The 13105-nt window shown below is 44.4% G+C and overlaps 1 protein-coding gene across 1 annotated transcript; it reads right to left on the bottom strand.

Annotated features, from left to right (window-relative positions):
* Nucleotides 1-326: 326 nt before the first annotated feature.
* On the bottom strand, nucleotides 327-12609 carry LOC113573726 (3-hydroxy-3-methylglutaryl-coenzyme A reductase-like). The gene is made up of 20 exons (XM_027004190.2): nucleotides 12378-12609; nucleotides 11497-11690; nucleotides 10984-11095; nucleotides 10729-10816; nucleotides 10548-10632; nucleotides 10010-10115; nucleotides 9506-9612; nucleotides 9047-9163; nucleotides 8721-8845; nucleotides 8395-8642; nucleotides 8036-8196; nucleotides 7478-7672; nucleotides 7094-7252; nucleotides 6639-6796; nucleotides 6295-6400; nucleotides 5896-6066; nucleotides 5589-5729; nucleotides 5321-5479; nucleotides 4991-5145; nucleotides 327-3439 (listed from the first exon to the last, which is right to left on the bottom strand). Exons 2-20 carry the CDS (start codon nucleotides 11659-11661, stop codon nucleotides 3385-3387), a joined length of 2613 nt encoding a protein of 870 aa, XP_026859991.2. The 5' UTR covers nucleotides 11662-11690; nucleotides 12378-12609; the 3' UTR covers nucleotides 327-3384.
* Nucleotides 12610-13105: the final 496 nt, after the last annotated feature.

Consider the following 13105-nt stretch of genomic DNA (forward strand, 5'->3'; position numbering starts at 1 on the left):
TTTTGGTTGTTTTTTGCCTGTTTATTTTCTGCATTTGATGGATCATTTTGCTCACACACAATCCCAGAATGCACTGCTTTTTGCTCCATGCTGTTAACGTTCCCCTATATTAAAACAAAATGCTTGGTTCACCCGCTCTACCATCCCACCTGTTACAAAACACATTTGTAAATCAACTTTTAAGGGCTGTCATTTGACCTGTGATTTATGACCTTGCCTTTTTTGGTTGCAGTCTCTTCGATGAAGCCCTGTTTCTGTGCTGAGGAGGAGACTGGATTTTTAAAAATTATTTCTAATGAAGTGGCCTGAAGCTAGTTTGTTTTTTGTTTGTTTATTGCAGTTGTTAATTTTTTTCTCTCCAGAAATCTAAATTGTTGTGTTCTTCAGTTGTATTTGTACGTCAGTGGCTGGCATACTGGAGCACAATTGAGGATGAGTAGTGGACAGAAATGGGATTTTTAAACAGGGCAGTCAAACGCTTCATCTTGCTTATTTGTATATAATTTCATAATTATTGCTTCAGGTCTTGAAGTTGTCAGCCACTGCTTTTGTGTGACTCATCTAACTCTACATGCCTTAGAGAGGGGGCAGTGATTGTGTCTGTGTCTCTGTGTGTGTGTGTGTGTGTGTGTGTGTGTGTGTGAGAAAATACATACTTGGTAAGCTTGTGGTGTGGAGGGAGGTGTTTTTGAAGAGCGATGCAGGGTGTCTGTTGTCTGTTTTAATCACTAGTGAAGTGCCTCGGTGAAGATTACATGTGAGAAAACATGTGACGTCTTCTTGATGCGGGGCGCCTTCCACACCCATGATCTCTGAGCACGAGGGAGGACTCTAGAAAGGTCCCGCCTTTCAGTATTTTCACTGTTGGGGAGATCCTGCGTTTAGTCGTTCATTTCTGAAAACGTTTTATTCAAACATTGTGATTTTGCAATCAGCAAGGACAAAAACACTGTCTCCTAAATCAGAAGTGCTTGTTGGATAAATAGAAAGCCAATCGAATTATTTTTTTTATCCAATAGAGATACAGGGGTTGAAACCGGGAATTGATCGTAGGTATTAACGTTTGGATTAGAATGCCTTGAATTATTTATTGTTGTTTATACAGTACCTCTTACAGTTTATTGTAATCATAAAATATAAGTTTACACTGATGTAAGTAGCAATGGCACCCAAGTTATGGTTTGATCACAAGGTTTGTAAGCTGTTGAGATCCCAAGTCCTTGGTCTTTGCCTTTATCTGAGAACTGTTAATGATGTATGTAGAAAAAAAGTATTGAGTGTCTTTAGGTTAAGAATTACACAGCAATGCCCAACTCCATTCCAGAGATGGCAGTCCCCTCATCGTTTTCTTTCACCTTAACTAGGGTCAGTACCGATTTAGGAAGGATGACCTGATGTCACACCAGAAGTGAGAACCCAGGACTTTCCCAAAACAAGCAAAATTAGAATGAATTCCAAGTTAGAATTATTCTAAAGTGGAGCGGAAAATTGGAAAACCGTTCTGGAATGCCATCTAAAATTTTCTACTTATCTAATTAACATTTTATTGGAGGATTTTTGTAGTGTGACCTGGGAAACAGCCTCTCAGGAGTGGAGTTTTGCACTTTTCTGTTATGATTGAGCACACTTGCGCACGTCTGTGTGTGTGTGCAGCAGAATCAGAAATCCCTCTAATACTAGTAGTTTGTCATTTGTTGCATTTGCACTGAATGTAATTGGAATAAAAAAAGTTTCTGTAAATAAGTCACACTAAAGCTATCTGAACTGACTGATTGAAAGGGAGGCACTACCACCACACTCATTCATCTTGTGTAAAATCATTCAGATTGTAATAATGCCTTTAGCAGTAAATCATATAATTTAGCAACTTTTTGAAGGACATTAGCAAGAGAATATTTAAGCGCATTTTATTAGCACCAAAATCATATAGCACAAGTGTAGTAAATAATTTGATATTTTCTGCATTATATAAAACAAAAGTAAAAGACAATTAAGAAAATATTAAACATTCCTCAAACAAGTAGTTTAGAAGTCAGAATGCTAAGAGCACAGTAACACACATGGCTGTATGTCTGCTTTTATTAAAACCCCAAGCACAGCACTGGTGTTAGCTTGTCAATTTGAGTCCGAGCCTCTACACAAAACCATGATGTCATCCATGTATAATCCATGAAGCACCCACACTCCACTGTCCAAGCAAACAAAAATAAGTGTGCACATAAGGGAAATGGCACTGAAGCCTCTAGATTCGACCACTTCTACCACATTCTGTTCCTTGTTTAAGGGTCTGTGCACAACTGCTGTTTTTTTTTTTTGCCAATAATGCTTTTACTACCCCACTAATTTGACCTCATGAAGGGGCTTCTTATACGTCATGTGTGAACAGACAACTTTAGGATTGGGGGAAAAAATATATACTGGATTGGCAAACTTTCCATGCACATGCAATATCATGCATGCAAACGCACCTGAGCAGCTAAGCCCATACAATCACCATGTAATATACATTATAGTTTCAAGCACTCATTTAAAGCTTGTTTCTTGTGCTTATGTGTAAGGTGAACAAAAAGCGTAGTGTTAGCTGGGTTCCCTCAAGCCGAGTCTGTTATTGTACTTAAACTTCACACTGATGAGCCACATGCTGGTAAGCGTGGTGGTAGATGTAGAACAAGGAACTTCTGATTTTTACTCCATCTGGCTCCTAGCATACCTGCCGCCTGAATCAAGCACTTAACATTGAACAACGTGTGTCCCGAGAGCTGGGAGTCCCTGAGAACTGGGGTTAGTGTAGTAATGTTCAACATCACTCACACTGTGTACTTCATAACATTCCAATGAACTGCACCCACTCACTGCTGCCCCCCCCCAATATCCACGTCCATTTTGCAACCCTTGTTTGAAACTTTTCAGTCAAAAATCACAATGTTTGAAGGAACAGTCACTGTTCCATGGACCACGATAACAAAGTTAATCGATTTCGGTGAAGCATCGCTAGTACAAGTTGGCTTAAGTCATTAGGTGCAGGCAGTAATTTGGGACTGGACTTTTTCCATTAGTTTCCTGTGAAATAAAAAACATGGATTGTGTGTTTAACTGTCCCTTGACACCAGAATAAATAACAGTGTTTGTTTCTCAAAGTCCAGATTACACCAACGATTCAGACATCCTCCACTACCTCAGCAGGGCAAACTCCTTCCGAACTTAACACATTGGCTTTTATTTTCAGAGTTCCTGTAGTCATTACTTGCCAACCTTAAACGGCAGCATTTTGACCTGAGATTGAATTTTGACAGCCGTAAAAGAGTAGCTAGCTATCAAACTCTATTTCCCAGAAATCAGTGGAACACTGAAATTTATTTCTTGGGGCATACAGCACTGGTGGGCTCAGGAGGGCTCTGGTGGTGGTGATTCTGACATTTCTGAAAGGTTGACTTTTGACCTGTTTGGAAAGAAAGCAAAAGTACATCTTATTACACATACATACAGTTGTGCTCATAAGTTTACATACCCTGGCAGAATTTGATATTCTCTGAAAAAATAATACAACAACTTTTCTTTTATTCATGTTTAGTGCTTGGGTCAAGCCATTTATCATCAAACAATTGTTTTTGCCATTTTTAAAATCATATTGACAACAGAAACTACCCAAATGACCCCGATCAAAAGTTTACATACCCTGGAAGGTTTGGCATGTTATCATGCACACACAGGTTTAAATGGCTACTAAAGGTAACCAGTAAGTTACTGGGCTCCTGACAGACCCTTCCATGAGACATGGGGAAAGCAAAAGAATTACCAAAGGATCTGCGGAAGAAGAAAACTGAACTTTATAAAACAGGAAAAGGATATAAAAAGATATCCAAGGAATTGAGAATGCCAATCAGCAGTGTTAAAACTCTACTTAAGAAGTGGAAAATGAGGGATTCTGTTGAAACCCTCAGATAGACCAAGAAAAATGTCAGCTACAACTGCCAGGAAAATTGTTCGGGATGCCAAGAAAAGGACTGAGGCTATTTTAAGATGCACAATAAGGAGACACTTGAAGAAAAATGTACTGCACGGTCGAGTCACCAGAAGAAAGCCCTTACTATGCCAATGCCACAAAGCAGCCCACTTACAATATGCCAAACAGCACAGAGACAAGCCTCAAGATTTCTGGAACAAAGTTATTTGGAGTGATGAGACCAAAATTGAACTTTTTGGCCACAACCATAAACGCTACATTTGGAGAGGAATCAACAAGGCCTATGATGAAAAGTACACCATCCCTACTGTAAAACACGGAGGTGGATCGCTGATGTTTTGGGGAGGTGTGAGCTACACATTTTAAATTGGTTAAAATTTTAACACATTTTAACTTGGTTAAAATTGATGGCAGGATGAATGCAGAATTTTATCAGAAAATACTGGAGGAAAATTTGCACTCATCAGCCCAGACGCTGCGCATGGGATGCACTTGGATGTTCCAACATGACAATGATCCAAAACACAAGGCCAAGTCGACCTGTCATTGGCTACAGCAGAAAAAATTGAAGGTTCTGGAGTGGCCCTCAGTCTCCTGACCTCAATAGCATTGTTCATGCAAGACAGCCAAAGAATTTACATGAACTGGAGGCATTTTGCCAAGAAGAATGGGCAGCTTTACCATCTGGGAAAAGAAAGTGCCACAACTACCACAAAAGACTTCAAGCTGTCATTCATGTTAAAGGAGGCAATACACGGTATTAAGGACTAGGGTATGTAAAAGAGATTTTAAAAAAATCTAAAATTTTGCCAGGGTATGCAAACTTATGAGCACAACTGTAAACACATACACACACACACACATAGTATGTTCGATGCTTCTAGGTCACTGTTTCTACCATAAGCACTAGCTCCACCACATCCACAGTGTACGCCCACTTGTGCAGCACCTAACCTGGAACATTTGCATGTGTGAAACTGGCTTTAGTCACCAAAAACACCTTGTGGGAAATGTAGTTCTGTGTACCTATTGAGAATCATGTGACTCTTGACGAGGTGCCCAGCCGCAAGGGCAGCCATGAGAGAGAGCTCTCCCGCCAACACTGCAGCACATACCACCTGTGCCATCGTGCGGGCGTTTTCACCAGGACTGTCGGAACTAGATCCCTGCACACCCAGCATCTGCACACACACATCAAGTGTTATTTACAAAACAAAACGTACATATGCACAAACACACACCACACACTCACAGTGTCAGGCTTTTGATAACACTGAGAAGTCTGAAAACTCAGAGGGAGGGAGGGAGGGAGGGAGGGAGGGAGTGGGTGGGTGGAGGAGCTGGCTTGGTGTATACCTGTAAACAGGCTTGCTGTGGGGGCAGGTTTGTGCCTCCGCCCACAGTGCCCAGCTCTATAGAAGGCATGGTGCAGGAGATACAGAGATCTTCCCCCTCTGATCCCACTGCCTCCATCAGTGTGATACAGTTACTGCTGCCTACTGTCTGTCCTGGGTCCTAGAGGGAGAAAGGTTGGTTTTTATTAAATGTGGAGCCAGTAGCTTAGTTCTGGTTCCTATCAGAGATGACTAATTATTCAAAGGTCATGCATTTCACCAGCCCTCACCTGTCCACATGCGATGTAGACCGCTGCTACTATGTTAGCTGCCTGAGCGTTGAAGCCACCTATACTGCCAGCCATGGCAGAGCCCACCAGGTTCTTACTGATGTTCAACTCCACCAGGGCTGCAGTACTCGTCTTTAATACCTAGAGGGAGCCAGAGAGCAAGTGCAGAAGATGTGAGCACTAACAAATGGCCAAAAATTAATATGCAACATCAGTTAGTATTATGCAAAACCGCTGGCATTGCTGGGTGGGTGGGGGGTTGGCTCTTAAAACTGAGCGTGAGCACCGGCACAACACTCATTCTTACCTCCCGGACCACTTTACCGGGGATGGTGGCCTCACACACGATGGACTTTCCCCTGCCGTGGATCCAGTTGATGGCTGCAGGTTTTTTATCAGTGCAATAGTTACCGCTGAGAGCCAAGACCCGCAGCTCAGGAAACTGCTCCTGGAGTCTGCACAGTGCCTGTTCCGTGCCCTAAAGGAGAGAAGGAGAGAGATCTTAGGAGTCATCGGCAACCACCCACCTCTTCAAACGGTTTCGCCTGCTGGTCCTCTCTAACGGGACACAGTCTTTGGCTGGTACTCTGCAGGCCTGAATCCTGGCAACAGAAATTAAATTTAAGGTGGTGATCCCACTCTATTTTTAATGGTGGACACGTAGCTAGGCATGTCTCCCCAACTACACCCCCAAACACACACCTACCTTTGATAGCATGTTCATGCCCATGGCATCTCCAGTCTGAGACTGAAAGCGGATGTAGAGGTTCCTGCCAGCCAGACTGATCTGTAGCCGCTCCAGCCGAGCAAATCTGGAACAGTGTTCAGACAGCGCCCGACCCAACACAGCGGTGTTTAGACAGCAATCAACCCAAACTGTCAAACACATATGAGCTCCATAGGGTTAGGGTAATCTAATAATCCTAAAAATAATCTAATAACATGTAGTTAAATGAAAAAATCACGGAAGAATGTTCTTACAATGCCATATCAGCATTGCTACTGTATGAGGCAATGCAGCGTCAGTACAGTTCTACTATGTCCTCTGACCTGCTGGTGTGGTCAAAGGCCTGTTTGACAATGCTGAAGCCATCAGAGCTCTCAAGCCAGGATTTGACCTCTGCTGCCCTGCAGGCTGAGGGCAGCTGCACAACAGGACCCCGGGTCATCCCATCTGCCAAAACACGGCCGCTCGCCCCGCCTGACAACTAGAGAGGTAGACATATAGATTGAGAGAGAGAGAGAGAGAGAGAGAGAGAGAGAGAGAGAGAGAGAGAGAGAGAGAGAGAGAGAGACAGAGAAGGAGAGAGAGAGGGAGAGAGAGAGGGAGCATGGAGAGGGAGAGACAGAGAGAGGGAGACAAAGAGAGAGAGAGACAGAGAGAGAGAGACAGAGAGAGAGAGGGAGAGAGAGAGAGAGAGAGAGAGAGAGAGAGAAACACAAGAAAGGAAAGGCAAAAGGAGCAGTCAAACAAACGGTATAAAGGAACAAGGAGAGAGACTCACTGTAATGGCCCTGCAGCCTCGGTTGGTGCTGGCTACTAAACAGCCCTCTGTGGTTGCCATGGGGATATAGAACTCTTTGCCGTCCAACAGCAGGGGTCCAGCCACTCCCACCGGTACCGGCACATAGCCAATCACATTTTCACAGTTGGTGCCCATTACCTGAAACCAAAAAAATAAAGAGCGATACAATAAAAGATATTAAAATATATACACCCATGCATACCAAGCACAGCCAATGGTGCAACTTGTCAGCATTCTTGATGAAAGTTAGGAACGTTTAATAAATACGGAACTATTTTGAGAAAGTTGTCCAAGAACAAAAGAGGCGTGTCCTCTACGCTGATACAATCTGATGGATTTGACTAGTAAAGTACATAACTGTACCTTAAAGTAGTCATAGTGTCTGTAGGGCAGCTTCTCCAGGGCTAACGGGTGGGGCAACTTATTCGCAAGCATCTCTCTCCGTATGGCCACACCCCTCTGAGGAGTCTCCAACACTGCCTCCAGACGATAGGCTACAATGCTCCTGTTCTCCACCAATGCCATCACCTCAGCATCGCTAAGGCAACGTGGACCTTGCTGCAAAATGCACATACGCGGATATGCACACACGCACAGTGTGTAATGCGTTACATTATATTGTACACACACACACACACACACACACACACACACACATTACAGTTACCATAAATCTCAGTTATATAGTGTATTACAGATACAAGAGGATAGTCACATTTTCCCCCATCAAACAGGTTTGACAATACACACATTAAAATCAGATCATATTTAGAACATTCGCCAGATGCTCTTATGCAGAAAGAATGAGAAATGCAAGTATGACCGTGTGTGCCTTCTGGGATTCAAACCCACATTCTTGGTGAACTACAGCACATTTTAAGCTCCTGTGGGGACCGTAAAACAATCAGGCATTTCACACACCTCTGGGTTTCTGAGTATGCTCAGACACTCCTGTAGGGGGCGATGTTGAGTCGGCGCAGAGTTAGGGAGCTCGCCCTCCTCTGACTGTTCCTCTGCAGTCTCTCTCTGGACCAGAGAACATGAACACTCCCCAGACGTGACCAGAGATGGACGCACATCATCTATGCAGCAGAGGAAAAGAATCACACACACACATAAAAAAAAAAAATGGGTTCATAAATGCAAGGTGGGGGTGGTACCCCCTATACTCCAGTATGACCTCACATTGGGTGTAGGACAGGACAGGGCAGGGCATTCCTAAAAATGCACATTCATTAAATAAATGTTAATATAAAATTCAGGAAATACAGTGAGCTTACCTCTCTCCTGTGTACTGAGCACAGGAGCCGGGAGTGGGTCAGTGGTTACACGCTGCAGAACTTTGGGCGGGACCAAGTCCCTCATACAACAGCTCTCTCCCATGCTCCTATTGGCCAGGGGGATTGGGGAGCCAGTCAAGGGGTTTTTGATTGACAAAGAGGACTCTGTCTCTGCCTGCTCAAAGAAGACGTACTTCACTGCCAGCAGCAGGGCCAGAGACAAAGTGATGACCTGCTCCAAGTCCACACTAGAGAGAGAGGAGGAGAGGGGATATCAACTCTGCATTTATTTCCAATGGGGCTCACACAGGAAGGCAGAACGCTACCTGCTTATGACCGCATCCGAGTCCATTCGGGGGCCGTGCAGGTCCACAGCTGAGCCGGTGGAATTCTGGGTCGGAGAGTCGGCCAGCAGCCGTGTGTGGGCATGCACTAGTGCCAGAACTAGAGACTGCACAAATGGGACAGACAGCACAGGCACGGAATCATTTGGAGGTGGGATTTTTGTGTGTGTGTGACATTTTAGACCTGATGACCTGATAGCTGACAAGCGCGTTTAGCTAGAGGCCATGAGATGTGAACAGCTCGTCCTAAATCCCAGATTACAAAACGAATGCTTCGGGTTTCAGCGTGTCACGAACACCGCGCTCACCATTATCATTTTGACACGTTGAGTGACCGGGTTGGATTTGGTGTCTTCCTCCTCCAGCACACATGCAAAGTGACTCAGCTGCCAGATTGGACGGCCCTCTCGGATCTCTCTTGACAGCTGCGGAGGGAGGGAGAGAGGGAGGGCAATCTTAACTCCATGAATAAGTTTACAACATTCATATGCACATGAATGCACTATGCCAATAGCTTTAGGATTTGTTTGACATGGTCTACATCACACAGGATCATAAATAACTGTATCAAGAAATCTTAAGGGCTCACCTACAAATCCCTACTCTTACCACAGCCCATAACACCTACAAATCCCTACCCTCACCACTCCCCCAGGGCCTACAAATCCTCTCACCACAGCCCATAGGGTCTACAAATCCCCGCCAACTTCTAGAAAAGCATGAGCCGCAGCACTCTGGCGCGTCTGAGAACACCCGCACCCCCTCACCTCCAGGACCAGTGAGACACAGGCAGGGAAGAACGTCATGAAGACAAAGTAGTTGGCCAGGACAGATATGCAGCCAAAACAGCACATGAGCTCCAGCTGTCGCACACCTGGGCACAGACGGGATATTATCAGGACGTGAATAGGAAGTGATGCGAGGGCAATACAATAACAAAGGGGAGGTTCATCAGTGCTGCTACTTGACACATGAACATTTGTGAGAGCTTTGGAAGCCCTTTCCAAACTGCAGATCCAACTATTCATATCATAAGATCCAGCACAAGCAGAGCTTTGTACATCACCATAAAAATACCCTGAGAATCCCAGACTGAGTGCTTAGGATTTCTATACCTACAGAAAATAAATGTTCTCAGAGGAAAATATACCCTGTTTAGATCAAGTGTGACCTTATCCACTGGGCTTCTACAGTGAGACCCAGTGCGAGCTAGACAGGCTCATGCGACTATTCCAAGGTAAGTCATTGTGGCAGAGAAATGTGGATCTTACCAGACATGGTTCCTACTCCAATCACCAGACACTCCACGAGAGCATCCAGGGTGAAGGCTGGGCCCAGGATGGCCATGCCCTTAGCGATGTTCTCCCGCACCTCCTCCTGTGTGATACAGAATAGCAATCAGCACCGGTTCCTGCACTGCGTCACCTAGAACACACCATGTGCTTAAATCTTAGCCTTCACCAATACGCTGTAATGCAGCAGAAAGTGCAGCCCACTCAGGTGAAGCACAAAAAGGAACAGCTGTGTATGAAAGTGGAGGTCTGGGGTGCAAGTGTTCTAGATTAATCTAGAATAGCTTTTAGAGTTACGTAGACCAGCAATTCTTCTTTTGCACAGTGAATGTGACATGGACATGTCACATGGACATGGACATGTTTAAGTCTGACAGGTTTGTGTACATCAGAGTAAAGCACATATAGAAAGATCAAAGCCATATCTTATGCTATGGTTTTAATAAAGTGAATGAGTCTCAGTTGCAGGCAGTGAGGTCAGCAAAATGCCCTCAGTTATGCCGGCGTTCAGTAGTACCTGGGAGTTTGAGCTCAGTGCGAACTTGGCCAAAGTGCAGGCTTTAGACAGGTCGATCAACAACAGGAAGAATGGCAGTGCTTCACTAGAGGGAGAACAGAGTGTCGAATCTCAACACCCAGGTTTTCACACACAGTTCCCGACTAGAAACAAGGTCAGCGGGTGAAAACGCAGAGCTTACTTGAGGCCGGTGAGCTCCTTGCCAACAAAGTATATAACCACAGTGCTGAAGACAAGACTGGAGAACACAGTGAAAAGACCAGCAATGCCTGCACACACAAAACAGACATGTAAATAGTGAATATTTGAATTAAATAAAAAAAAACAGAATAAAGCACAAATGCAAGTGGAGGTCCAACGTGTGAAATATCAGGACAAGTGAAAACAGCAGGGCTAGATTTCTGTGAGAGGCACACAGGTAGGAGCCTGCACTCACCAAGCATGTACTTGGAGCCAAGCTGCCTCAGGTTTCTGAACTGAACGTAGATGTACACGATGGCGATACACCTGGTGATGGTCAGGATGATGAGGTCACTGCTCGGGATTTTCTGGAAGAGTGAAACACGGGTGAGTTTTATTTGCATTTGACCCCTCGGCTTCACAAACTCAGTTCTGGAGAACGGAAAGTGGAATGGCCGTCACTGATATGGCAAGGAGGCTGGAATTATAATTGTACACATGTTCATCAGTAGCCAGCATGTGTGTTCGCTGGGAGTGAAGCCCATTATATTCCTCTACCCGCTCTAGCAGGTGAACTACAGGAAAACATTTATTAGAAATTTGAAATCATACACCTATTCTGTTTGGGCAGTTTGTATGCTGGTGATTTGGGCCAAAAGATATCAAGAAAACCAATGTGTCTTTTGAAGCCATGGGTTGTGCAAACTGTAAACATCTAGCACGCAAAGCAGAACATGCTCATTTATTTGTCTAAAACATGTTCTTATACCTCTTGCACTTTAGGACACCGGTAGTTCCATTTACAGATCTGGTCACCTCCAGCGATGGCATTCATAGACATGAGACATATTGTGATGGCGATAGTTCCCACGATCACCTCCAATGGGTGAGAAGCCACAAAAAGGCCATGCAGCCTGAAGAGCCGGGTTAACATCACGGCAACAACAGGGTTCAGCAGGTTACCTGGAAACAACAGAACACTGATCATAAAAGTATCTTCACTGCCACCCTGATGGTCAAAGCAGCCCAGTTCAGAAGTTGAGCCCCTTTGATTTCCAGGTGACAGTGCCACTACGATCCACAATCCTGCTAACCCGAGACCTCTCAGAACTTTTCAGATGCTGGTTAGCTTGCCTTGATCGTACTTCATGCATAAAAACAATCCTCCTACAGTTGATCTGTTCATGATCTGTAATTTCCCAGTAAACGTACACTGTTGCTATAATTAAAGACTGAAAAAATAACCGCTGTCTAAACACCGCTGTGTTGGGTCGGGCGCTGTCTGAACACTGTTCCAGATTTGCTCGGCTGGAGCGGCTACAGATCAGTCTGGCTGGCAGGAACCTCTACATCCGCGTTCAGTCTCAGTCCCTATGAACAGACATTTGTTCCAACCGTTGTCACATAGCTTGCTCACACATGGCCTAGTACATCTAGTTCCGAGGTAAACATCATTCTAAAACTAGCTGTACTTCCACCTAGCTAGCCTGCCAGCTACCTATGCTAAGCTAACTCTCGCTACACTTCCGGGATCCACGTTTAGCCAAGGTCAAATACTTTCCTCGCGATACTGCGCAGCTCATTTATCACAAGACAGCGACAAGAACATTCAGAAGATGTACTTTACAGCAACAAATATTCGCCAAGTACCTTCATTTGTTAACCCTTTCCAGGTGGTTAGCCACAAGCTCCGGGGCTACTGAGGTAACTCACCCTCCTCTGTGACGTACATGATCAGGAAACCCCGCCCACCCCGAACAGAATCTTCTAGGATGCGTACGTCACATCCCAGTTAAAGAGCATTAAAGCGTACTCATAAAGTATAAAATTGTGTCCAGATTTGTTCCTTTTAAATCTCCATATTAAATGTAAGCCTTAGGTTTCTCTCGAAGGCACGGGAACGTTCGTCCCCTAATTCGTCCCGTCCCACCCACATGTTGCCTCAGTATGTAGGGAGTGACGTGTACTGCCGTGTGAATAGTAAAATAAAAAACACCATGTAGTACACAAGGTTTCCAGAGAAACGGGACATTTCGGACAGAGGGTCAGCTGGGCAAGCACAGCGGTTCTGAAATTCAAAGTTATGTTACACTTGTTTTTTATGTATGTATTCTTCATCGTGACGCTAGAGGGCACCAGAAACATTTTGATTAACTTCCCTGTCGCTCTGTCCACTCATATACCTTCATTAATCTATAATAAATCGATATATTTATTATAGGTAGTGTAAACCCTAAATGACCCAAGTGTTTAACCACTTTAAACACACACTTTCAAGGCAAGCATATCATGTGCTTGACTTCCCATATCGAAAAACCCCCCCGCAGATTTTCAAGTTCAAGTGTTTCTTTCAAATATTTTAAATGTATTAATGATAT

Source organism: Electrophorus electricus, chromosome 6, assembly GCF_013358815.1.
Source record: "Electrophorus electricus isolate fEleEle1 chromosome 6, fEleEle1.pri, whole genome shotgun sequence".
NCBI classification, from domain to species: Eukaryota; Metazoa; Chordata; class Actinopteri; order Gymnotiformes; family Gymnotidae; genus Electrophorus; species Electrophorus electricus.